Source organism: Numenius arquata, chromosome 17 (assembly GCF_964106895.1).
Source record: "Numenius arquata chromosome 17, bNumArq3.hap1.1, whole genome shotgun sequence".
NCBI classification, from domain to species: Eukaryota; Metazoa; Chordata; class Aves; order Charadriiformes; family Scolopacidae; genus Numenius; species Numenius arquata.
Genome location: NC_133592.1, coordinates 1,428,879 through 1,455,776, shown reverse-complemented (window position 1 = coordinate 1,455,776; position 26,898 = coordinate 1,428,879). Strand labels below are relative to the sequence as shown.

General features: G+C 51.6%; 1 protein-coding gene across 1 annotated transcript in view; it reads right to left on the bottom strand.

The window, feature by feature from the left end:
- The window catches only part of MAP2K6 (mitogen-activated protein kinase kinase 6), a 41,113-nt gene that overhangs the window by 5,448 nt on the left and 8,767 nt on the right, over positions 1-26,898 (bottom strand). The window contains exons 2-10 of the mRNA XM_074159974.1: positions 12,232-12,298; positions 11,275-11,323; positions 8,634-8,747; positions 6,939-7,058; positions 6,052-6,168; positions 5,486-5,537; positions 3,325-3,452; positions 2,555-2,632; positions 1,634-1,773 (exon numbers count right to left, since the gene is read on the bottom strand). Of these exons, the coding sequence (XP_074016075.1) occupies positions 1,634-1,773; positions 2,555-2,632; positions 3,325-3,452; positions 5,486-5,537; positions 6,052-6,168; positions 6,939-7,058; positions 8,634-8,747; positions 11,275-11,323; positions 12,232-12,298 (865 nt within the window). The remainder of the gene's footprint in view (positions 1-1,633; positions 1,774-2,554; positions 2,633-3,324; positions 3,453-5,485; positions 5,538-6,051; positions 6,169-6,938; positions 7,059-8,633; positions 8,748-11,274; positions 11,324-12,231; positions 12,299-26,898) is intronic.

Sequence of the window (26,898 nt, the reverse complement as noted above, 5' to 3'; positions counted from 1 at the left end):
AGCTGATGTGAGCTCATGAACATACACGAGCATGTTCAGTGTCAGAAGAAATTCTCAGACTCCAACAACACAAACTAGTGCAATCTGCAACCAAAGCTCACTTTCCCAAGTCCACGCCACTCCACCCGCATTGAAGAATCTTCAGTGACCCTGGTGGATAGGATTCGCAAAGAGAGGAACCGCCACAAAAAAGCATGAGTTTTAAAGACATGAGTGCTACTCAGCGGGGTCATTCTTCTCACTGCAACCATCACGAATGGCTGTGGATATCTTACTCCTAAATCAGCCCACAGCTATAGCTGCAAGACACCGTGCTCGCAAAAGCAAAATATTCAGTGGGGAACAACAGCCTGCCTGGCACGAACAGGCAACTTTGCAATAACAAGGAGCGAGCCAGCAGCATGGGAGAAAGGCAGCCGGCCCAAAATCTCAGCGTGGGCCTTGCAAAAACGGTGGGCATTTCGTGAGAGGGTTTTTCCAAGGCAGCTCCCACCTCTGACAGACACAGAGCAGTGTGGGCATGGGCAGGTATTCCCCAGCGCGGGTCGGTGCAGCTGAATCACACAGACCTTGAAAACATGTTTGAACAAGACTGTGAAGAATCTGAATGTCGGTACTTAAAGTCCCCGGGCAGGAGTGGCTGATAATCCCCTTCCTGGGTCACAATAGAGCCGGCCGGGCTCCAGGCCCTGACGCTGGCAGTTCGGGAACAGTCTCATATTTCTGTATTTGTCGATCTGCCGTCCTTTCTTGGCCACCAGGCAAACCCACCAGCCACCTGCCAAGTTGGCAAGCGGCGGATGGCACTGCAGCGCCTGGAAAATAAAAAAAACGCCTCCCGGGCGGTTTCCAGGGAAGCTGGAGGGAGCAGCAGTCAGGAGCCGCGGGGCGGCCGCCAGCTCTCTTTGAACCATACGCCGAGGGCAGCTGCGAGTCTCCTCGGGCGCGGGGAGAGCCTGGGCTTTCATGCAGCTCTCGCAGCCTCCAGACAGCGCGCATCTGCTCCAACCCTTTTCCTACGCCACAGCCAAACTCTCCCGCTGCTTCCAGCTCAGAGCCCCAGCAGCCGGAGAGCCCTGGTAAGTGGGATGGCCGCCCAGGGGGGCCATCGCGGGGTGAACTCTGCACCCCCCTGCCCTCAGAGCTGTGCCCCTCGGGGAGCGGGAAGCAGGAGGAGGCAGCCATGAGGGGACATGAAGGACCCGCCTGCCTGCACCTGCCCGTGATGCCGTCCCAGCCACAGACACCCTGTGCTCTTGATGTGGGGATGGAGAAAGCCTCCTAAATCCCTTCCTCCTGAGTGTCCCCTGCAAAGTGACCAAGCCTGTTCCTCGCCACCTCAGGTGGGGAAGACCCCCTACGACCGCCATCACTGGTGCTGTGACAAAGGGTGCGCCTTGTCTGCACAGCGCCAGGCCCCAGCCCGGCCCTCACAGCTCAGTGAGGCCATGAAGGCCCCAAAAGGGACTGTTTTGTTCAAAAATTTGGGTTGTAGCCCAGAGATTTTGGGTTGTATCCCTGCACCTGTGGGGATGGGGATGCAGGAGGCGGCCGGCGCCTGCCCTCCTCAGCCTGCCCGCAGCATGGCGGGGTGAGGGAGACCAGGGGGAGCAGGGCCAAGGGGATATTTTACCATTGCGAGGTAAAATCAACAAACTCCGCCGAGAACTTCTCTGCCGGGAGCTGCGGCGACGGCTCCTCCACCACCTGCTTGAGCTGCTGGAAGGGCGTCCCCCAGGAGTCGTAGGGAAAGCGCAGGATGGCCAGCTCGATCTGGGGAGACAGAGCCCGTGCCTCAGGCATGGGGGGCAGACACCCCACGGCTCACCCTCCCGCCCCACAGATTTCAGATTCCTCTCTGCCCACCCAGGGATCTGTTTCTTGAGGCCCCGCACAAATAAGTGGCATTTCCTCACCCCACCCGGCCCCAATGTCTTGCTTAACCCAGCAACCCCCCCAGCAAAAGGGACAGGCCTGAGGAGACCCAGCAGTCTCCGTATTCAACGCTCCGTTCCCTCGTGTCAGACGGTGCTTGGGAAAGTTAGAAGTTAAAAAACAACCCCACGTAGCAAAGGGTAACTGCGCTATAAAACAACTCTGGGAGCAGATGGGCTCCCCCTGAACGCTGCGTGGGAGGCACTACCCATCCCTCCTCTTCTGAGGGGGACTTTGCTAATTGCTGAGTACTGGGAGCATTTATTTATTTTTTTTTGTGCTTGAAATCCAACCTGCTCCAAGGCGACAGACGTGCGGCGCCGGACACCCTCGCCTTATCCCATGCTGCCATCTCCCGGCAGCCCACAGCCACCGCAGCAGGGTGGTCCCCACCAACGCCTCCAAGGACAGCAAGGAGCTGACAAAGCAGCTCCATCCTCCTTCCCTTCAACCCTGTGGCATGCTCCTCTCTACTCCCATACCTGTATTCCCATTCCCACCCTGCCACCTTCTAAGGGAACCAGTGCCAGCAGTGTCAGGGGGGCTACGGGGAGGAAAATGAATCCATGAGCAACCCTCAAGCCTCCCGGCATCACTGCAAGCCCCCAGGTCACCCTACCATTGTGATCCCCAGGCTCCAGATATCGGATTTGACGCTGTATCCCTTCTGGTTCAGCTCCGGGTTAATTCTTTCTGGCTGTGAACAGAGACAAAAGGTGGTTGAGGAACACGGATGGCCCCAGCACGACGTCCGCACCCAGGGCTCACCAACCTCAGTGGGGTCTTTCATGGTGGCAGGCCAGGACCACTTAGCTCATGCCACCAGCTTGCTCCCTTGGTTGTCATGGGGCCAGATCTGGTCCCACACCCTTGCCAGTAAAGGCAAGCAGTGAAGGTCACCAGAAGCAGATGGTAGGGACTGTGGTGGTGGAGCTGACCCAGCACATCTGGCACACAGAGGGTGACAAGCCCCAGTTCTCCAGGACCATTTTCACCCTGCGCAAGCGCTCCACAGAGAGCGAAAGCTGAACAGGAGTCTGAAGGACCCACTCCCTGGGGACCGTTTTTCCTCCTAGATGGAAAGTACTATTGTCCCCACAGGGCAAACAGCAAAAATGCAAGATGAAGCAATTGCAGAGCCCCCAAGGTCACAGGGAGGTGATAAGGCAGCAGGAAGCTGTGCCCAGGAGATCTGATCTGACCCACAAGATCCGTCTGCCCTCTCTGCCCCTTTACAAGTAACTTTGGATCCATCTTCCAAAACGAGTCCCCAGGACACATGCCGGAGGCTGATCCGTCCCCCTCTGGGATGACCCGATGCCCAGGCTCATGTTCCTCTGGCTGTCCCGCAGCAGCTTTCACACACAGCTTCTCCCCGGCTCAACTTACAGCCATGTAGGGTTTGCATCCTGCATCCATGGTTTTAGCAACCGAGTCAACGAGGTAACCGCTAATTCCAAAATCGCACATTTTCACCTGCCCCTGCGTATTGATCAACACGTTAGAGGGCTTTACATCTGCAAGAAGGAACACATACCACAGTCACTGTCACGCATAGGTGGCTGTGCCAAGCCAAAAAAAAAAAAAAAAGAAGCCAAAGAGGTTTCTATCAGCAGAGGGCACCAGAGCTGCCCATGCAGACCCCTGTGCACGCCAGAAACCCGGCTGGCTGCAGCTACACAAGCTCAGGTGACTCCTCACGGGCCTGTCATATGTCCCACAAGTGTCCCTTCACTTCCAGACTCCTCTCCCTGATTTGGAGAGGGGGGTTAGAGGGGTGGGAGGTAACCCTGCATGTAGCCATCGCATCCCACCACGCAGGGGATGGCCACAAACATCAGAGCTCTCCCAATGGAACAGCTCAGCAGGGCTGGAGGCACCTCCAGAGGATGTCTGCAAAGGGCTGGAGCTCTGGGAAATCCCCAGCTGGAGCTGGTCTCATGCCAGCACAAGGGAAAACCCATGGGGAAAGGATGAGGGGTGGACAAGGGTGAAGAGGAGCAGGGGCTGCAGGGGAAGGAGGGAGCCGTAAACTCAGACAAGGATCAAGATTTCAGAAACGCCCTCTAATTTTAAGGACACCAAGCTTGAAGGCACCACAAACAGCAGCAGGCGTGTGGGTGCTCCACACCTTATGGAAATCAGGCCAGTGTCTCATCTATTTATTACTGCCAGATTTATCTGCTTCCCATCATGGCCTTCTAATCCTTGGAGTGTTCACACTTGCATCACACTCATGAAAGCAGTTATAATCACCATCAGAAAGGGAAATCAAGGCACAGAAAGGAGCGAGTAAGTGATAGCCACGTGGAGGTGACCCCAGGTGGAACCTCAACACAGTACAGGTAGCGCAGGCCAGCCCCTTCTCTCTTGTCCCAGCACTGATCCTCAAAAGGCAGCAACCCCTTCCCTGTTGCCAGCCAGAAGTAAGAGGTCTCTTCTGCAAGAAGGTCCTGTCTACACGTGATAAACTATTAAATAGAAGAGCTGAAACACTATCCGAAGGAGGCCAGAAGCTGCTTTTGAGCCCTGCTTATTAGAGTTGGGTGGTTTACAGTGCCTTAACATCTGGTCTCTAATCAGCATTTTGCAATCAAAAGCTTCAGGTATCTGAGATCCTCACCCATCTGTTACTATGCTGAAATGAGACAATTTTCAGTGGAAATCAAACAAGTAAACAGAAATCCAGAAGCCGAGCAGCATTTTCCACTTACTGTCAATGATACAGAAGGCAGAAACTCAACCCCCAGCCACAAGCAGAATGTACAAAATGTGAGTGCTTGCTAGAGCTGAGCCCTGCTCGCTTCAGATGCTCCTTTCCCCAGCACTCACACACTCCAGAGGAGGCTTTTTCCTCCTCACCACAAAATTGAAAATGACCCTTGAAAAATAAGGGTGTCGAGCAGCCACACTGCAAATTTGTTTCTAAGCGTGTTCATGGCATCTTTGAGATGCTCCAGAGGGGAAAATGTCAGAAGAGTTTAAGGAGGGTATTTATGACTTCACTTTAGGCTATTTTAGGTATAAAACTACTCTGCCCCACCAGAGCTCCGGGTAGCTCACAGAAGGGGATGGTTAGATCACTGCATGAGGCATCGCGCTGGCATGGAGACGCCTCTCACTCCACATCAATGTGGAGCCGCCAAGCTAGGGGAGAAGCCTCCCCAAAGCCTGATCCAAAGCCCACCAAGGTCAGTAGGAAAAGTCTGTTTGAATTTTGCAGAGGTGTCGAAGCAGACCATGGATTTAGACTGTGCATTAGGGAAATGCAACCCAGGGGTAAACAGCCCTTTCTTTGCCAGCACCATCAGGCTGGAGCTCCCTTCTCCTCCCCCTCAGGGAAACGCTGGGACCAGCAGACATTTCCTCTGACTGGGCTTTGCTAGTCATGAGACGCTGGGGAATATTTTTTGCTGTCAAAGACCTGTTTTATCTCAGGTATTTTGGGAGCCCTGTGCCTGGCCACAAGGCCAGCCCTCGCGAGGCTGAAAGTGCGCGGCGCAAGGCAGACAGACACCGGCACGGTCGTGGCTGTGTGCCTGGCACTCACCTCTGTGGATCACGGAGAGCTTACTGTGTAGATGTTCCAGTGCTTTTACAATCTGAAACGACAAATCTAGAGTGAATCACAGCCGGCAACACCGCGGCGAGAAGGAAATGCTATCTGGGATGCTATCTGGAAATGCTATCTCCACCTGCCCCATCCTCACCAGACCTCCTTGGAGACCTCCTTGGGCCTCCTCTCCACCAGGAGACCAGGAACTACATCTCCCACGAGTCCTGCACACTCACAGCATCCCGAGGCGACAGCGAGCACCCAGGGATCTCTCGGGGCACCAGGACACTCATGAGAAAGCAAAGGAGCTGCAGGGCCCTCCCCACATCTAACGCTGTGCAACCTTCCAACTGCGTGTAGAGGCACACGTGGGGTATTTATGCCTTATAAATAACATCACCTCAGACGAGACATTGGAAGCCAGCTAAGAATGTTCACGTGGGCTGGCCTGTGGACCCCACTCTTCCCAGTGCTAATACAGCAGGGACACTGGGCCATGCAGGCCTTGGTTTAGAAGAGGAATACCCTTTCCTGTCCCTCCTTGCCCTGCTAATACTCACAGAGACAGCTATTTTTCCTAAGATATCCTCAGGAATCGTCAGGCCTTTGTCAATGACGTGTTTGTAAAACTTGTCCAGTGAGGTATCCATCAGCTCCATACAAATCCAGACATCTCCCTGGAGGACAAAGAAAGCAAACATCTGCCCACTGGAACGAAGCATCCTTTCCTTTCACGCGCAAGGGTCTTCTTTGGCACTTGCCTTTTGCTGGCCTGTTTGCCTCTTTCCTGTCTTTTAAAAGTCATCCAACAAAGCCGTACTGGGCCTTCTCTCTCCCTCCTCCCCAGCTGGAATGAAGTGCTGTCCACTACCATTTAGGGTGTATTTTCTGCTGTCTTTTCCCAAAGCAGAGTCCCAGTGATTTAGGAGTCCTGAAAGTTATCGGGGCTGAGGTTCCCTACATGCCAGGTCACCGCAAATGCTCAGCCAGGAAAAGTTCAGCTCTGCAGAGCAATGTTAAAAACTCTTCAATAAATCTTGCTCTTCAGAGCTTTCCACATTTTTCCTCCATGTGGCTTTCTCATTGCAAGTCAGGACAATATTAACACTAAGGGATCAAGCTGTGAGTTGGTTGTCCCCATCACTCAAACGCACCACCAAGCCCCAACGTCTCGGCCCAAGGACCTTGCACATTCCTGGCACTGGAGCTTGGCTGCCCTTGGTTCCTCCTCGTGTGGGACTGCATCTCTCCTCACTCGCCAAGAAGAAACTGTACATGACAGATCCTTAGGCTGGGATTGAGCAAATCCATATCGTACCACATCTCCATGTCTACATGGAGATATAACCCCTGGCACTTGGAGGGAGTCTAGGCATGGGAATTCAGAGCCTGGGAGAGGACCCAGTTTCCCAGGGGGACGCTGCAGCTGATCTCCAGGATGCCATACCTCTCGGAAAAGTGCCCCATAAAAGGTGACAGTGAAGGGGCAATCTACCGTCCTCATGGAGATATCCAGATCCATCAATAACCTCTTCTGCTCCTGACTGTTCACTGTGGCTCGGATCCGCTGGAAGACAAAGCATTTTAGTGTTGGCTGTCAGCACCTCCGTACCACGCTGCTGCTGCTGCAGAGGACTTGCCACAGCTGTACCTGTGCTGGCCACAGGGCCTTTACCCTTTTATCACACCTCTTTTTGTTACCCTTTTATCCTATCTCTTTGTCACAGGCACATCACAAGCACAGCACCCATGGCAGGAGCACCCTGGTGCCACAGAGGGAAATGCTAGGAGAAGGGATCTTCTCACCTCAGCCCAAACTGCAGGTGATTTTGCTTTTCTCTGCAAACGCCACTCTTTTTAAACAGCCAGGAGTCACTGTGGCTTGGGAGAGGAGAAAGGAGCAGAAAACCAAATTCTAGGCTGGTAGAATCCCGTGACTTTTGGAGCTGCAGTGACATCTATTTACATCAGCAGACTTCGGTCAGGAGAGAAGGCTCCAGCTCAGCAGCCAGAGCCCATGAGCTCACCATGGCTTTGGAAAATGGACACCTCCCCGTCTCCAAGGGAAGAGATGTCATTTCTGTGAAATACCTCAAGACCCTCAGCTGGGAACCACCACAACGGGGCATGGCACAGTCCAACACGAGTCACACATGTATTCCAGGCTCCTTTGCCAAAGCCACTCAAGGTCAGTAATGTGATGGAATTAAACTGTTCAGCATCGCAGATGCAAGTAATAGCCTGAATGTTCCTGTTACAACCCCCTGCAGATCTTCCATCATTCTCAGAGAGGTCTTCTGCAGTTTGCTGAACACCAGAGCAAAGAAGACGACCAAATGCAGAGCACAGAAGCCCTGAGACACCTCTCAGCATCACCAGCAAACCAGTCTAACCACAACTGAGGAGCTAAGAATTGTCCTTCAGTTTGCTCACAGCTTCCAGCTCTGCATCTTTTTTTTTTTCTTACTCTTAAAGGAAACTTGAGCTAAAATTCAGCCAAGCAAAAATTGGTCCTTCCCAAAATACAACTTTTCCCATGACTATTTCCCCAAGCTGCAAGCTTACGAGTCTAAAGTGTTGTTATGAAAACTTTTCATAATAGCACCTACAAGCCTGTCATGAATCAAGACCCCAGTGCAGCAGACAAAATGTGAAAATCCCAACAAAAATATCCTGTTCCAAAGAGACTAAAAAAGTGAAAAAAATTATCTTATGCAATTAAATTTACAGTACACTCTTCTTTGCAATTACAATTAGTGTGCAGAGCCCTGAATCCAAGGGTATATGTACATTAGAAAAAAATATGTGTATTTAAAAAATGATGGCAAATAGCTTGTAAAATCCTAGCGGAAACAGGAATATTGCAGACATAGATGAACAATATGTTTGTGTGCACCACGACGCTGGAAACACACCGAGCATCACACTTTTAAAACAAACCCCTTTTCATGGTTAAACAGCCCAAATCTACCTCGGCACTCTTTTGCCCATGTATAGAAAGAGGATTCCATAAGGAAAGGAGTGGGTCCCAGGAAAGGCACGCGTCAGAGCAAGCGAGATGAGAAATGTGCCCGAGGGAGAGCGCAGAGGGTGTCCCCGCACGACGACACAGACAGAAAGCACCTCGGGAGGCTCACTCTACCTTCACTGCCATGATCTGCCCGCTAGGCATGTGCCGCATCTTCTCCACCACCCCGTACGCACCTCGTCCCAGCTCGGAGATGGGCTCCAGGTCATCGGCTTTCACCTCAAAGTTCTGCGGGGGGAGAAGAACCATCAGGGCGAAGGCGACTGCTGCGCGTACGTGCTGTGCAAGGAGCAAAGCGCCCCCAAAACCAAGACCCGCTTGGCACATAAATTCACCTCTGTGCATCCCCCTCCCTGCTGTGGTAGAAAAAGCTGGAAAAAAATAATCTAGAAAAAAAATCACAGTCCTCGGGGGATGTCAGGAGGATTAACTCCTGTGTGGTAATTAGCAGAGTTCTGAAAAGAACGTGCCTTATCACGGCAGGAGCAGGGAGCATCCTGATGAGCATCCTGATCAGCATCCTGAGTGCAGGCACAGGAAGGACCCGCTCCTTCGGTGGGATGCTGTCCCCCTGCCACCCGCACCCGCGTGTCCCTCCCAGCCACCTTTAGCCAGCGGCACTTTCAACTTCTCCATCCTCTCAGGGCTGGCATGGAAAATGCCACGGCAGCTTCTCCCGTAGGAATCACCTTCAGTTTGGGGTTTCTTTTTTCCCCTTCCATCCTCCTCCTCTCACAAACAATCATGGAAATATCTCCAGGGTTTTTTTAAGGCCTGTAAAAGCTCATTTCTGCAGACCTGTAGATGGGCCAAATACCAGCTGAGTGCGCCCCGTTTTTAAACCACGGAGGATTTATTTTGTCTAGCATTCGAGATCTCTTTCTCCTGGCCTTACACAAAGGATGACTTTGTTTGGAGCCCTGCATTCTAACCTGCCCTTCTCCCTTCTGCTGCGATATTGTGCAGCAGGCTCTATTTTTTGCTTATTATTATTTTTGGATGTTTAAAATACGCCTTCACTACTAAAACCAGCCATTCTGTTTGCTGAACGCACAACCACATCAGTCAATCATCCTCCAGAAAGAAGCGGGTTATAATGAACTGATTCACGGTGCATAATCCCACACTGCTTTTTGCCGGCACAGCAGAAAAAAGAAAAAAAAGAAAAACCTGCAGCCTGAAAAGTGCTGGCTGGGGATGCCATGGCATGCAGGGCCCGTACACTGCCCTACTGTGCGCCCCGGTGCTCCCTCCCAGCTACGTCGCCTGCAAAAGGAGCCCTGACTAACATTTTTGTGTTCAACAGCAGAGATTTAAGCATCCGACTGACACTGCTCCGACTGTTCAACAGGACCCCCTCCAGAAAAGCACTTGGACTCTCTCAAGGCTCCTCTTAAATGTAGCGGGGAAGTTTAAAGGGAGAGGAGAGAAAGTAGCTTTCCCCAGGGATGGGGGGGAGTGTAGAAAGGCTGGTGGAAGAGGGAGCACATCCTAAAGGAACTCAGCTGGACAAACGGGTAACAGATCCGTGGGAAATGCAAGCCATGGAGTCCCTCCGAGACAGCCATCCACCTCCAGCCGCAAAAAACACCGAGCTCTGGGTTTTACATTTCTCTTTGCACCATCCAACATGGGTTCTCTGCCTCCATGCATGGAGCCTTTTTGGAGCGTTTGAGCTTTTTCTTGTCCCTGGGATGGCAGGGAAGAAATTATTTTCTTGGAGCGGGCGCTTGCTCCAGCAGCAGGCGTTTTCCCTGCCGTGGTGCTGCACCGTTTCACTCCAAAGGCATCTCAGACTCTTTCCACCTTCCAGCCCCCACTCCATGCCAGGGAAAATACATAATACAAAATGAAAGCAAAGCATCCAAAGATAGACATTATAAAACACTACTGGATTAGCATTTCACTTCATAAATTAACTCGCTGACACCAAGACCTATCTTTTGCACCTAATAAATTTAATACCCAGCTTTAAAGTGTTTTCATGAATGCTGCTGTGCCATTTTCTCCTATCAAAATAGCTGTCCTCGGTTTTGTTTTTTCCCTGCTATGTTTTTTAGAACATCAGGTGGACTGGTTTCCATGCTGTCAGGAGGATCTGCTTCCAGGACAGGAAGATCTACCCTGAGTTAGACTCCAGATGAGATGGCCTTTAATATTAGCGAAGGGAAATACTTTGGATGAAGGCTTTAAATCAGCAAAGGAGCTGCAAAGGAGAGTAAAATCTGCTGCTAGCGATCCCCTTGGTTTATAATCTTTATTTCCAGGGGATCAGCTGCACGTTATTGAGGCAAGGAAGGAATTTCCAAGGTGGAAAACACAAAGGGGACCCAGGTGTGATGGGATGCAAAGAGTGAGCATCTGGGGCATGTTCATCAGAGTGGTGACAACCAGTAGGTGACACTGCAGCTGGCCATGGGGCCATCGGTCCCACGCAGCCAGCCCATGTTGGAGAAGCACAAACACCAGATGCTACTCGGCTCTCTGTGGCTGGAGATGGAGGTGGCTGTCGGGGCTCACACAAGCTCCCAGGCTGGCTCTTCTTAGCTCTTACTCAGCCAGCAACTGCCTTCCATTTCAAGCAAAATGGGCTACATTTTTTTTTAATAGCTGTTTTTTATTTATCTGCTCTTTTGTAGGGGGGCTGAATTTAAGTAATCCCAGGAGCTGCCCTCCTGGACAAGCTGCCAGCACCACAGCAGCCAGCCCAGGATGGTCGCCTGTCCCCAAAGGTCTTCTTCTCACCATAACTTACCTCCTCGCCAATAGAGATGCAGGCTTTGGAGTCTAGATCTCTGGGTGGCCTGCAGGAGAGAAAAGGGAAAAGATGTGAAATGTTCTTTACAAAGACCAATTTTCCCTCAATGAGCAAATACAACCCCTCTGGTCCCCCCTGCAGCCCTGAGCAGCCTAACCAGCCTCATGGCCTTGTAAGATCAATAGATATATCCAAGATCCACAAAGTCACCCCAAAAAGGGGTCAGGAAGGAAGCTGCTGGAGTTGGCATTTCTCATATCCACCTTCCCCATGCAGGAAGCCAGAGAGACCCATTGTGAAAGGCAAGCCAGGTGGCAAGCACCAAATCCCTGCCAGCCTGTATGAAAAAGGGATTAAACGTGCATAAAGGTCTCACACCACTGTAAATGATTACCCAAGTCATACAGCACGGGTTAACAGCCTAATAAAAGTCAGTCCTCAAGGAAACAAAGAAAGCCAAGCAGGCTGGAGTTGCACAAATTGCCTTAAAAACACAGGGTTTTCCTTTGCAAGGCCACGTCTGCAGGGAAGGGGATGGATTTTTATGCTTTGACCAAATGCGCGCTACTCAAACGGGGTGGCAGACAAGTGCCACGGGTTAAAATCGGGTGCCCATTCTGCTTTTTCCTTTTCCTGGGCACATCATGAAGACATGAGACATGTACCAGGGGCGGTGATGGGCAGAGGGCGATGGGCTGAGACCCCCTGCTTGTCCCTGGGGATACAAGAGAAACACAAGGGCTGTTGAGTTATTAACCTCCCGTAACGGTGCCAGCATTAACCTGGGTGTTTTGTCCCTGTCCCTTGTGTTCCTGCCCTTACCCCAGACCCGCACACAGGAGCCCCGGGTGCTGGCCGTGACCCGGCCGTGGCAGCGCAGGCGCTGGCAAAGGCTGGGAGGCAGCTGGGGTTCGTGGTTTTCTTTTCATTCTCCCTTAGTGTTTGCAGACTTACGTGGAGCTTGTCTGTGGTTGCTCAAATGCTTCTTTAGGAATTTTCAGCCCAGGGTTTCTCTTCTTGCCTGAGAAACAAGAAAGAGGCAGAATTAAAGAAAGGCGCTTTTTTTGTTGTTGTTGTTATTTTGTTTTGTTTTAATTTACAAAACACAGCTTGCCTATATTTGTTGACCTTATTTAACATAAATGCCCGGCCAGGCTGGTGGTGTAGACTCAGGGCACAGAGTTCAAAACATAAAGTGCCTTTGTTCAGTAACGCTTCATTTAGACCTGCAAGCTCTGGCTGCCAACGTGGTACAGAAAACAGGCAAGAGCTCTGGCAAAGGCAGGCCATGTGAAAATGCAAAGAGAAAGGTATTTCTCCTTCATCAGCCCTACCCACATAGGATCCCTTAAAACGTTTCTTAGATTTTTAAACCGTTCCAGGCACAGAACTGCAAACCCTGGCAGGACGAAAAGTCTTTTTACAATTGGATCCGAAAGCCCAAAACCAGATTCTGATTCTGTTTAAATGGATGTTTCACCTCTTGGTCATTAAAGTTGTGCAAACCCAGCAAAAAAATAAAGCAGAATGAAGTTTGCAGGCTTCAAAGCCGTTTGTTTCTGTTCACACTGACCAGCCAAGCTTTTCTGAGCTGGATGGAGCTCAAGCTCTGAAGTAGTTCAAATGCAGGCTCTTGTGTAAAGGGGGTCCAAGCCGGCAGACACGAGAGCCAGGCAGACTAGAGAAATACAAGAACCTTTTTATGACTAAACATATTCAGCCACATTTCAGCACGGGGTTTTGAATTCATGGATAAAATAACCTGAAAACGTAAGTCATGTCACCAAAACCCCAAGGTAAACATCTGGCTGTTTGGCCCTGTAATAAAATCCCTGCTCCCCCAAAACGGCACAAGTATCTAATTTAGGTGTGAAACATTTTTAACCTAACAATTTATATCAATTACTGTCTTTCTTTTAAGCATGACTTTTACTCTCTATTCCCAACGCTTTCTTTCAAACTTTACCTCTACATGTTGGAGTTTGTTTTTCCTCCTGACACACACTCATGTCAATGGGTGTCTGTGCACCCCAGTGCCGGAGGGGTGCTACATCAAAGTGCAGGCACCCAGAACTGAAAATTACCTTTTCGAAGCAATTACTAAATTCAGATTGCCAATCTTTTTCTTTTTTTTAATTTTTTTTCCTTTGCCTGCTCCAAAAGACAGGATCCTGCTTGCTTCTTCTGGCAAAGAGTCATTCCAGGATGGGACAGGCTGTGACACCGCGTGGGAAAAGCATTGATTGGAAACCACTGGCTATTGTTACTGGAAATCTACAGAGCTGCAAATTCACAAAAGGGAAAAAGAAAAAAAAAAAAGCCAATTCTCTGCTCCAAGGAGCTTCCAGTCTAACACAGAAAAGGCAAAATAAAAGCAGCAAGGTCACTCAGAAGCATGAAGAATGGCTCTCAGTTTTCCCAAGAGGTAACAGCTAGTCTGTAAGGAAGTAAAAATCATTGTAAAAACAGGCGGAGGAATTTCTACAGTTAGCAGAGCTGTTCTTTGACCCTTTTCCTTCTAGTTTTCTTGGTCGTACTACAAAAGTCTCTAGAAGGCACAACTGAGAAGCAAGCCCTGCTGTGCAAGATGCTCTAGAAACCATTTCTTGCCCAAGCTGCGAGAAGTGCACATGGGATCCAACAGGATGCTGAACGGGTAACAGTGTTCTTGATGTTGTCATGTTTTAGACAAAAAATGAATCTCAAAAATACAGGTCTTGCTGAGCGGGCAAACAAAAGCCCTGTTTCTCTGGCAATCTCTGAGTCTGCCACCACCAGTGATCTCTCTGCCTCCAAAAACCTGCCTGCTTGAACCTCTCGCAGTTCAAGCAAACAATTCAACCATGGGCACAGAAAAGCAGCATCTTCAGCTGTATTTCGCACGCGGGAATCAAGGCACAGAAATTCACCGACTTTCCCAAGGAGGCAGGAACTGCCTCTTCAGCTCCAGGACTGAACTCTTCCCATTAACGCTCCCCAGCCGCCCCTTGGCACAGCTCTACACACCGACCATCCTCCACACTCGCCTGACAACCAAAACCAAACGAGAAACAAGCACAAATTTGCTCTTCCTTTCCCTTTTTTTCCTTTTTCCCCTCCTGGATTTGCTTGCACAACCCCACGTGCTGCACCTGAACCCCAGGACCCTGCGCTCGGGCAGCGCCGGGAAGGCAAAAATGAACCTACTGGAAATTAACCTCATTTGAACGTGAACCAGAACAGGTTGTACAGCATTCAATCTTATCGTGGTTCACAAGTGGTGTCAGCAGAAGAACTAGGTAGCAAAATGCCAAACCCAAATAAATACTAAAAGCCTTCCGCCTTCTGGTGAAATCACATCTGCACTTTGGGGAGTTTATTTTCCTTGTCTCTTCTTCACAGAATACAATATTTTGAAACTTTGCCATTTTTTCGAAGCGCAATCTGTTCGCGTGTTGGGAATTGCCAAGACACACAGTTTAACGTTCTTTGGGGGTTTCTTTTCAAGAAAGAAGAAAGGGGTGACAGCAGCAAGGAGAAAAACGTGGATTTTGCGGCCGGGAATCGCCACGGCCGGGACTGGCACCTGCAGCTCCGTCAGGATGAGCTCCCGGTGCGGAGGGGGAATGCAGTTACCTCCGCACCACGGGGTTATTTAATGAAAGTCTTGGGCTGCCATCAGGCAATTTCATGCCTCCCGAATGGATCGGGGCGAGTTTCGGAGCTCCTTTTGTTACAACATGCACAACGCTTGTCTCTCCGAGCCTTCTGGGGCCGGCACCTCGCAGGAGGCAACAGCAATCCAGCAATCCTGAACCTGGTGCTGCCTTAAACCCAGGAGCATGGAGCAGGGGTCAGCGCTGCTCTGCAGAGCCCCCAGTAGCGGGGTGGCAGGAATCGGGGTCCCCCCCTTGCTCCCCAGCTCCCAGACCCGTCGGGGGGGGGCTCAGCTGAGGCTCTGAAACGCACGGGTCCAGGTCACTTGAAAGAGTTTCTCCCCAAAGGCAGACAGTGATGCTTAGAGAGCTTTTTTTTTTTAAAGGAAAAGAAAATAATTGGAAGTCCCAAGATCAGTTCTCTTCAATAATAACTGCCGAGCAAGTCTCTCGCTGTCAAAATAAACCCCCCCCAGTTCACCACAGCAGACACGGGCTTTGGAAGACGACCCTGCATGAAATTGCAGTTTGGAGAGAAAGTCATCTGTCCAGGAGCTCAAATTGTGAAGGCAGCTTCATAACACACAAAATTGAACGTTACCTGTTCCATCCACCAGAAAACCAGTACTTTCCACAGTGTTTTTATGAATCATTATTATTTTTAGCTTTGTTTCCTGAAGAAAATCACCGCGTGTGTGGATTTGACAGTCCGTGTCCCTTGTGGCAAGTTTAAATCCACCGGCCAATTTTAGCCCCATCTGAGCAAGAAATGGAGCTTTTGGAGATTGCAAATCTGACAAAAACAGATGAGTAAATAAAGAAGTCCCCAGCTCGGAGACAGGCAGAAGCACAAAAGCAACCCGTGGCAGACACCGGGCATCCAGGTCCAAGCTCTGCAGAAGCCCCGGGTGTCTCAGGCACCAAAATAACAGCACGAGGTTCGATCCCGAGGCACAAACCAGCCGGGGCCTGAGCATCTGCGACGGGGATTCACTGCAATCTCTTGGGATTTGCGATAAGGAAAGCCCCAGTGAGCCACCGTGCAAAGCGTGAAGCCTAAACGTGGCTCCTTCTGCAAAAGTCCTGGTTGGTCACCAGATGGGACCATACATCTGTTCCCCAGCATCCAAAAAGTCATCAGTTTTCTGTGTAAACAACCACCGGTGGCTTCTGGTCTCCGAGCCTTCAAGCTAAAGCTCATTTGAGAGCTCTCCCTGCAATTTTCCACACGGAGACTTCCACAAGCACTTGACTGAAAAGCCAGGTTTTAAGAATAATTGAGGGGAAAAAGCAGACCAGTTTGGAGCGATGCTGAGCGCCACCTCCAGAACCCAGTTCCGACTCGGCAAAACATCCCGGGCATCTGTAACGTTGAGCACAAGCTTAAACCTACGCTCTTTTAGCAAAGCAATTTCCCCACAGTAGATACTGAACTGGCTGGTGCTGGAGAAGTTGCCAGCTTTTAAAAAATGCTGATTTCTTGGCAAGCGCACGGCTCAGGGCAGCATCAATGCGAGATGTCGCTGCAACAGCACGGCAGCCTGCTGCACCCAGCCACCGGCCCTGGGCGCCGTCTGCGCGGGCACAGCCCGAGAAAGTCGATGCTGAACACGAAGTGAGGCCTGAAAGCAAAATTCTTAACAGGAAAAAGAAAACCCGACTTAATGAAAACACATTAAATACTTCCCTGTGAAGGTCTTAAACCCAATTCTTGAGGGAGGAGAGAAAAATACAACTTCCAAGGGGCTTGTTAACCTCTTCCCACCAGCACTGACAGAGCACCCAGAGAGATTAATGTCGCTTCGCCCCTTGCAATTAGGGCAGCGTTAACTATCAATATTGAAAAAGGAAACTTCAAAGTTTCACGGCACAAGGGCAGGAAGCACAACAGAGAATAATAAAGAAAAAGGGAAGACAGGAATTCACTGCCCACATACGCTGTAACAGAAAATAAACTTTTACTTCTGAAGGAAAATCCCATTCCCCAGTCTCCAGACTTTTCATTGCAGTCAAAGTCTTTTTATGATATAATCCAAAGTAAATGGTTTCTTGCCACAAAAAGCTCCTATTTCCTTCAAAGGATATTAACCGGTTCTGTCTTCACCACAATTTATTATTAAAGCTGCGTTCAATAGCCGCGTAGCAACACTTTCTTTCAAATAACACTCTTTAGCATATAATTTGCTGGTAACATTTCACAGGCGGGAAATGCCTTTTTCTCCCACTTTTTAAGAGATAAAATTGGCTCATTCCTGTCTTTCCTAAGGATTTTTTGTCTGATTTCTGGAGAGGTATTGAAAGCCAAATGATCTGCTTTTCCCGTATCAGCTGCACTCAACCACGTAAGCAAAACCCCCACCCCTAAAATGAGGGCAAAATGGAAATTCTTGGTGTTCTTCCATGGAACCCCCAAACTGAGATGGTTCTTGCAAAACCAAGAAATGAAGATTAACTGGTTTTTTGTCCCAGATGCCCTGGAAATGCCCAGGAGACAGCTCTTCATGCAAAGACTTGGTCTTCATCTGCGAAGGGCATCTCTTATCCATAGCCCCGTTCCAGCTCGTATGTCACCAAGCAACGGTAGATTTGATGCTGTCACAGAGAAGTTCAAGCCTTGCAGACCAGCTGGAAATACCCAAACCTCTGAGAACTTTGCCCTTTAACATGCCCAGACCCAGGGCCATGAACACTAAGATACCTCAAAGCTACTCATGGCACCAAGGGTCACCTGGAGCAACCAGCTGCTGCTGTAGGTGATGTAGCAACCTCACATTTAACATCAGTTCCACACAGACTGAAGAAAGAGGGGAAAAAAGTATTTTTTAACAAGTATTAAAGATCATCTCACAGGTTTATTATTTATGCTTGCAAATTATTAAAGGTTAAGGCACACACAATGGTTAGAGGTGATACAAACCCACCTTGGCGCACATGAGAGCTCAAGGGGTGGTGATGGACTTGCCAACCTCCTTTGGTCCTCAATCATCCGCCCCAGCAACAGCTTGTTGCCACTCATCAGCTCTCAAGGTGAAAAGCCTTTAATTCTGCCCAGGTCTCTCCACCAGGGAATCCCACAAGTGGGGACACCCCAGCCAAGCCTAGGAGGAGCAGGAAGGCCAGGTACATTCCTGGTGTCCCCGCAGTCAAGCACTCACCACCTCTAGAATAAAGAACAGTCACCGAGCAAAGACACCCGAGATTCCCTGCCAAATCATTGCACTTAAAAATTAAAATATGTGTAGATAATGAAGTATATTTTAAGTGAGTGGGTCTGAGGGAGAAGCCGTGCTGCCAGGGCTGCACCTCGAATGGTTTTTACAAGCTGGCTCCATTCCAGCTGAAACGGAACTCAAGTCCTCAGTCAAAAAGAACAAACACAAATGGGTGTAAATTCATGAACTGGCCACTTCTGGTGGTTTTAGTCGTACAAATATATCTTCCCGGGAGGCCACTTCCCAGAGGCAGCCCCACTTGCTTTCCCAAGGGTTGTTGTGGCATCTCCACAGCCGTGACCACAGTGCCTCCTGCATCACCGCTGCCTTCCTCCACGGGCTTTGGCTGCGTGAAAACCTCTGAATTTTGCAACAAAGGCAGTCAAAGAACAGGATCAGACGTGGCATGCCACAGCCTGGGCACGGTTCACCCGGTGACCACATACTGCCGATCCCAAAGGAGTCACCGATCCCGTCAGCACCCACGTACAATGCTGGAGATGTCATTCCCCGTCCTGCCCCGGGGTCTCTGTGGCCGGGCTCAGCTCGCTCCTCTGACTCAACCCTCCAACCTGCAATAAACCCCAAAATTGGAAGAAGCCCCAAACCAGCGGGGCTTTTGCAAGGATTAACCAAGGTGAACCCATTGGACAGAGGTTGAGCAACATCTGCTGGGATCACACCAGGGTGACCTGTGTCCCGAGGCCCGTCTCCGCTGTGTCCCACTGCCGGCAGTGGACGTAGGGCAGCTCCGCCAAGGCACAAACACCAGGGAGACAAGCATCTTCAGCTCCACTGCAAGGTAGAACCACCAGGTGAGTCCTTCACGCCTGCCTCAAGACCGGCCTCCAGCAGGAGAGGGTTTGGTGGTGAAGCTCTGAGCGGCACAAGAACAAACCGCTGGAGGAAGGCGAAGCAGAAAGCTTTGCAGCGAGGACTCCAGCAGCCTAATCTCTGGATCCCGCAGTGCAGAGACATACAGAAATGTCACCAAACTGTGCAAATATCAGAACCTATTTGCCTGCCTTTCAATAAGCTCTGTATTTCAGTAATTCAATTTTGAAGGTAATTTCCCGATTCAGCCTAATGTCTCTGACTCTGTCCGTTTTCCTCTTAACGCGCCCTGCAGAAGGGCTGCAGGCTGCTGGGGTTAGTTGTGTCAACAGAGAAACCAGAGGGATGCAATTTCTTCTTATCTATCTGCACATTTTGGTTACGAGAGCCTGTTTGCCACTCTGATAAGAGTGCATCTCTACATTTTAGAAGAGTTAAGACCTGAGCGTGAAGCGGAAGAGACACTTTGATAGAGATTAGACACGAGATCCTGCGTGAAGACGTGCACCCAACGCGGGGCTGCAGGGACTCTGGGAAGGGGACAGGGAGCTGACACAGCTTTTTGGCCAATTCTGTACCCTCCTATAATCCTCCACCAAAGAAAACTGCCACCCACCCGCCCCCCCGCAGCTCTAGTCCATAGGAGCCCCCAGGGAGCACTGGGGTAACCATGTGCTGGAGCAACCTTCTTTTGTGGGACAGCAACACCAGTTTGGGGATGAAGACTGGCCATCTGATGGAGGTTTAATACAACACAGCTTCAGAGGAGAGCAAATGAGGGTTCATGAAGATTCAAGATGATCTTTTGTGTCCCACAGAAGTTACTGCCACCTCACCGAGCTGCTCCATGGGCTGCAATACTGGCTTGGACCTTCCCGTGCCGGGACCCTGGACTTCACCTCCCAACTGGGCTCTGCCCTGATGTGTCCCCTGCAGCCAGCTCCAGTGTTTGCTTGCAGGAACACCAACAGGAGAAGAAACAGGGCTTTCCACGACAATTTTGATGCTCACAGACCAGCAAAGACCAGCCACATGCTCCCTTCTGATGCTCAGAGGAAACGGGGAGGTGACAACAAACAGCTTTTCCAGGTAACGTCCCTCCCAGCCCAGACGCAGCATCACTCCCAGCCCCAGCGAGGAACTGCAGGGCAAAGCGTGGGGCCACCCATCACGTTCCTGTTGAGCTGGTGCCAGGACCACGCTGGCATCTGCAGACGTGACAAGGCAAGACAGAGCCCTCCACTGACACCCTGCCCTGCCGAGGCAGCCTCTGGATTAGCCAACTTTTCTTCAGAAAGCAGATGCAATGCAAAACAGCCCTAAATCCATCATACTGCAGGTGCTAATGTAAGCGGGAGATGGTAGATAGGAGCGTTTCGCCTGCCTACGGCTTTCAGCACAGGGCACAAGAGACTTCAATATTAAAAACCCTGTTACAACACTTTGGCTGAACCCATCTGGCGTGTGCATCCAGCTGCTCCAACTTCGATGGCCTGGGGGAAAGGGCACGGCTCCTCCCAACCAGCAGCACCTCCGTGCAAAGGGTGGCAACACCACGGAGCAGGAAAAGCACTGGATGCAGCGGAGCCGGGAGCATCTGCTGTCAGGAAATTCCACCCGGGCTGGGGCCGCCCCGAGGTGACCCTGCACATCTCTCCAGGCATCAGCACCTTCCCCTTCACTGCTGGGATCGCCCAGGCGGGTGGCAAAGTAGGAATCTGTTGTTTTCTGCCCATTCAGCCCAGCCGCGAGATGCTCTGCCAGGGACGGGCGCTGCCTCGTGACCCATGGGATGAAGAGGGGAGGAAGCGGTGGGTGGAAGGGACCGGGCACCGGGATGCGCACGCTCCAGTTTCAGCTCTGACAACCCCATCCATGGCCGCAGGCAAATTAATCATAGAATCATCGAATATCTCAAGTTGGTAGGGACCCATAAGGATCATCAAGACCAACTCCCGAAGTTGCACAAGCCTTGTTTGTGTGCGTGCCCCCTCTCTGCCTAGCACCCAGGTGTGCTGCAATAACAAATTAAGACAAAAACACCTCTGTTGCTTTGGGCTCTGACTCACACCCACCAAAGCAAAGGACTTCCATGGACGAGGACGTTGGCAGCTGCCAAAGGACGCTGCCACATTGCCCACATGGCAGCACAGGCTCCATCACCATCCCCTTGGCACCTGAGAGAATTAGCCCAAACCCACTGAGGTGGGTGAAGCCAAGGATGGGAGAGCAGCACCAACCCCCACCAGGCTTGTGAGACCTCTGTGACACCTTTTAACTGCAAGGAAAGTCCTGTCCATGCCAAGGCTGGAGCCGCCTGTGTCTTGACGCTCCAGACACGCTGGATCCTCCAGAGACGGTCGTGGAGGCACACACATTAAACCACAAAATGCAAAATTCAACAGTTTGCCTGCACACTGTCCCACCTCCAACAGTCTGGTGGAAATCCTGTAGGGACCAAAGCCTCTTCCTTCTTCTCACCTCACCTTGTCTAACTGTTTTTCCACCCATCAACTTAATTTCACGGGTGCGCCTGAGCCCTTCCTCGTCACGTCCAGAGAAAAACCACTCCTGCTCCTCTCCTCCCATCACGCCATCTCAAACGCCCTCAAATCCTGCAAATCACTCACGGCTGCCCGACGTGAGGCTGCGAGAGCCAAAAGGTCAGGGAGATCTTACTGAAGTCAAAGCGATGCCAGAAAGGACTTTGTTTTCTGCTCCTGGCGGTCACTGGAACGGGTCACATCCCTCCCGGGGCTCCTGCCTCTCCGGCGCTCGGGCAGCTGCATCCTCCCGTTGCTCTGGGAAAGACGCGATGGTGGCGGAGACTCCACAGAGCGACAGAGGCCATCGGGGGCCTCGTGGCCTCTCCCCTCGTCCCCGTTACCATGAGAAATCCCAGCAGTGGAGCTGTGGGGAGGCGAGCGGGGGGGGCAGTCACTCCCTCCAGTCACCAGGACACCGTAAATCACACCCGTATTTTCCCTCTGCCAAGGTCCGCTGCCTTCGCTGCCTCCCCACCCCAGAGCCTGCTTTCTCTGCCGCTTATCTCCAATTAGGAAATCCACAGGAATTGCAGGGCTGAGGAAGCTGTTTGTCAAGAGCCTCCAGCCCTCGTGGGGATTTTTTTTTTTTTTATGAGGGACTTTTGGTTTAGTTGCTGCTTTGTTTTCAAGCCCTCGGCTGTCTGCTTGCAGTGGGAGTTTGCTGGAATCAAAACTGGAGAAAAGCTCTTGGAATTCACCCGGGGAACAAAAGGGCTTTTGTGCAGGAGGATTTGGAGGACGCTGCTGCTTTCATTGCCGCTACCTTCGGTTCTGTTTTCTCCCTGCAAAGAGCACCTGCCGGCGGGGCCGAGGAGGTGAACTGGAGCTGCCATCCCTGCCCGGGGGGGACGTGGGGCAGGAGCACGGACACCTCCCGACCGAGTGCTGCAGGCAGGAGGGCAAAGTGCTTTCCAAATGGTCCTGCGTCGGGGCGTGCAAGGCTTTCCCCAGCCCTTCGGCCGAGCTTCGCGCTCCCTGCAGGGTGGGCTCTGCCCCTCGGTGTAGCGGCAGCACCCGAAAATGCCTCCCAAGGGACGGGCAGGTTGTGCCGCGCCGGTGGGTGCTGCCACGCCATGCAGCCCCACGGACGAGGGGCCGGGCATCACCCCCGGCAGAATCACGGAATGGTTAGAGTTGGAAGGGACCTTAAAGATCATCCAGCTCCAACCCCGCTTGAGCTGGGCAGGGACACCTCCCACTGAACCAGGTTGCTCAAAGTCTTCCGCTTGCTTTTTTTTACTTCCCCTTATCCACCAAGGTTTCACCTCAAAACGCCACAGTGAGTGACCACGCACAGCCCCGGATCCTCCCCACAGCAACACCCAGCGGGCGGCAGCGAGTCTCCTGTATTCAGCAGAAAAGCAGGTGCCCCGTCTGCCTCAGCCACGGTGGGAGCAGGACTTGCCTTAAATCCACCAGCTACAAACACTTCCGCCCTTCCCAAACCCACCGCTCCCTGGAACACCCGACACGCTAAAGGAGCATCCAGCTCCTTTCCTCACGGCTCTGCGGAGCCTCAAACCCCGGCGTTCCCAGGTCTGGCTGCGGGGAGGTGAGAGGGATGCCCTCCCCATCAGAGAGGCGTTTTGCTCGAGGTCTCCCTCCAGTCTCAGTTTTGCTTTTCAGGTTTTCTAAATGCACTCGGTGCAGCTGGGACTTTCTCCCTGCGCGGTGATCTTTAAAGAAGCATCGCTGGCGGAGCGAGGACCCTGCAGCAGAGCTCCATTTCTCCTGAAAAAAACAGATGAGCTTCTGCATCTGCCCCGGCTGCCGAGGGGTGACGGGTACCCGGCAGCACAGGTACCCGCTTCCCGAGCCAGGGCCTCCGGGAGCCATCAGATGTGCTGCCAGCCCGGGGGAAAAGCAAATTGCTTTGGAAAGCGAAGGTGACATTCCCACCCGCTCGCTGATTTCTGCTGCGCTGCAGACTCAAAAGCTCGATTCAGGCTTGTGGCTCCCGCTATGAAGGTTCTTATGTCTTGACGGTGCTTACATTTAAGCACGTGCTTACCGGCAGCGCACGTTCCTACTAAGGCTGGAGTAAGTGCCAGGCTGAGCAGGAACATGCACGTAAAGGCTGTGCCAGGCGGTGCCTTTGCAATAGCTGCAGCAAGGGTCTGTCCCCAGGGCACCCGGCTGCAGGTTTCAGCCCGTTTCTCAGCCGTACCCACCGGAACGGACGTCCCCCACAGGCACACGGGCACTGGTGGGGGTCCCTCCGCAAGTGGCGGTGTCTCCTCACCCGAGACGCACCCGAGATGCTGCCCCACAGCACCCGCTGGCAAAGCTACGTGGGCAAGGGCTGAGGCTTGTTCCGCCAAAAAGGAGCCAGGAGGCTCAAACACGGGAAAAGCAGGACTTGGCTAAATCAGGAGGGTGCGATGGGCCAGGAAGGTCTCCCCCGGGGGAGTTCAGCAAACTGGCCCTTTGCAGGGTCACCGTCTCCAGCTCCGAACCGCTGCTCCCCACCTGTTACTGCAGCCCCGTTTCTCTGCAGAGATGCTTTTGCTCCCCGAGCAGGATCACACCGTGTCTGCAGGATGCTCATCCCGCTGCCATCACCCTCCCAGCAGGACAGAATAAAATCTAATCAATACCACGGGGCAACCCGAGCTATGGCTTTATTTCTGTTGCCGGCTGCTCCAGGCAGCCACAGGAGTCTCATTTTACCAAGCAGAGATTTAATTTGCTCAGCATATTGTAAATGTTGGACATTTAAACCACACCGCTATCGGCCGTCTTCCTCTGCTGACGCGCTGCACATAAAACTTGGGTTTATCAGGTTCTGCTCACAAGTAAAGCCACCTTAGGACAAAACGGGCAGTTTATGTTCCAAAGAGAGGAAACTGCCCATCCATTTGGTCATTTTGTGAATTCTGGAGCATCGATAACTTTTACAGCCAGATGGGAATATCCACATACGTAGAGGAATGTGCCAGCGTCCTCACCCTCTGCAGAAGGTCCCCGATGAACAGGAGGGCGACGTTACTCCACATGGTCTAGCACCCACTGTGCTCCTCAGGGGAAAATAGCACCTCGGGGCTGAAGAGATGTAATAAATAGCGCCAAAGTTGTACAAGGCACCTCTAGACTGAATGACTTTGGTCCCCAAACTGCGCTGGTCTCTTCGGCAGCTGGCAACGGTTTGTTTCAACTCAAAGTGTTGAACTGAAGATAATTTTAGGACCACTTTCCTCTTCTGTGGTGCAAGTAACACTTGAGAAGAATTTCAAATCAATGCCTAATTCTCCTCCCAGTGAAATGCTGCTCACGCTCCATTCTTCACTCGCGGCTGGGGCCAACCCCATGAGTTGATTAGCAATCTGGTGGCAATCTCACCCAGAGGTTTTCCTGCATGAGAAGAACACCGCAGCGCCCGCAGCGCTGGCATGGGAGCAGAGAACCTGAGTCCTTGCTAAACATCTTGTCATGGGGAACTTCCGTAAAGGTTCAGCCAAATATTGTGATGAAGTTTTCAACAGGGTCAAGACTTTGACCAATCTGCCTTTGTGCTACTCCATTAGACAGCTCTCCTTTGCTATTCCTTTTTTGACTTAAGAGCTTATTTGTTTATTTTCGTACCTAAATTATTCAAGATGGTATTTGACAGCCCTGGACAGAGGAGATGGGAGGAACTAACTCATGCTCCCTCTGCTGGCAATGCCTCCCAGCAAACGTGTAGGTCCTACTTTAAAAACACAGAGGAACTCTATTGGGAGTGAGAAGCCAAGGGCAACTCCAGGAAAGCCAAACCCATGTTCCCTCAGAGCCCCGGCACCCACACAGGTCTCCATCACCGTGACTTCGGGCACTACCCCAACACTGGAGCAGGACAGGAGGCACACGGAGAAGAACCACAACGACAGCTACTACCCCAAGAACCCGCCGGCGGCAGAGTCGGGTGAGCACCGGAGCTGCTCCACCACCAGCGCAGCACCAGCAAGTGGTCCAACCACCACCATAGACATCTCGGTCCTGCGACCACTTCGGCAACGTCTCTGCGTTGGAGCTCCCAGCCCGGCACGTGAAGGGCTGTGGGATGCAGCTGTCGGGGCTCCCAGGGAACCCCTTCCAAGATCAAACAGATCTTAGCCAGAGGTCAGAGAGCAGTGAACTTCGGGCTCTCCCTCCAGACACCTGCTAAGAGCACACACTTGCTTCTATGCCATATAGCAAAGTAAAGCAAGCAGTATGTAAAGACCGAACGTCTTTCCCCAGTTTTTATCATGCAATTTTATTTCAGTTTGGGAAACACGCCGAAGAGCTGCATGACAGCATGGTCCTGTGGCAGAAGACAGCAAGTCTTGTCCTTTTTTTCCCTCAATAAAGTGTCTCTGACACGACTGGGAAGATTTTTTTCTCTCCGCATATGTCCACGTGGATCAAACCCCGCCAGGTTCCATCTCTCCACCCAGCCTTCTAAATCAGGAGCTGTAAATACAAAACCCCCTTTATGAGCCCTTCTGTCAAAGCCTCCACAGAACTGCCCGTGCGAGGGTCAGGACCGTAGCCTCAGCTCTGTACATCCACGCTCCCAAAACGATACCGCCTTCTACGTCGCAAGAACAGATAAGGAGAGACGGGAAAAAAAAGAAACCCAGAGAAAGCAGGGAGCATAAATCACCTACACGGACCCAGAACGTCCATCCTGCTCAGCAAGCAGGACAAAATACCCCCCCCAACCTCGTACCCCGCTCCGTGTGTGCTCAGCCCCGAGCACATTCAGTCCCACTGCCTCCCGCAAAAGGACTCCTATGCTCCAGCACGTGCACAAGTGGTTTCAAGATCAGAGCCAGAAAAAAAAAAAATTTAAAAAATCCTATTTAGCTCCTCTTTTAAGGGGAAAGAAAAAAAATTCCTCAGACCCCACTGGTCCAAAGGAGGGCCCTGCTTGGCTACAGCTGCTCGGCATCGGCTCTGATTCAATCTCCCAGATTGCTCCTTGCCTTTCAGCTGCAGCGATGCCTTTTTAAAGCAAGCTCCTAGAAAAAAAAAAAGCCCCTCCCCTTCTCATTGCAGGAGGTGCTGGCCGGGGGAGACGCTTGCACAGGATGGGCCCTAAGTGCGTGTGCGAGAAGGTAAAGTCAGTGGTTGTTGATGCTGGGAGCGCTGGCATTGTTCTGGGGTTGGGGCAGGAAGAGCCAGAGGAGGAATGCTCTCCTATTGCAGGAAGCTCTTCCAGCCTCTTATCAGACATAAAGCTTCTGATTTCTTGCGGGGGAAGTACCAAATGTTTTTGAGGGGAAGAAAAAAAAAATTAAAAAAAAAAAAAAAAAACCCAACCTGCTCACATGCTCAGCTCTGAAGGAAGCCGCCTGATGACATGAATGAAACTGAAGCGCTGCTAACGGGGAAGCCAGCCTGCTGTGCTGCCGAGCTCCGGTGGCTTCCAGC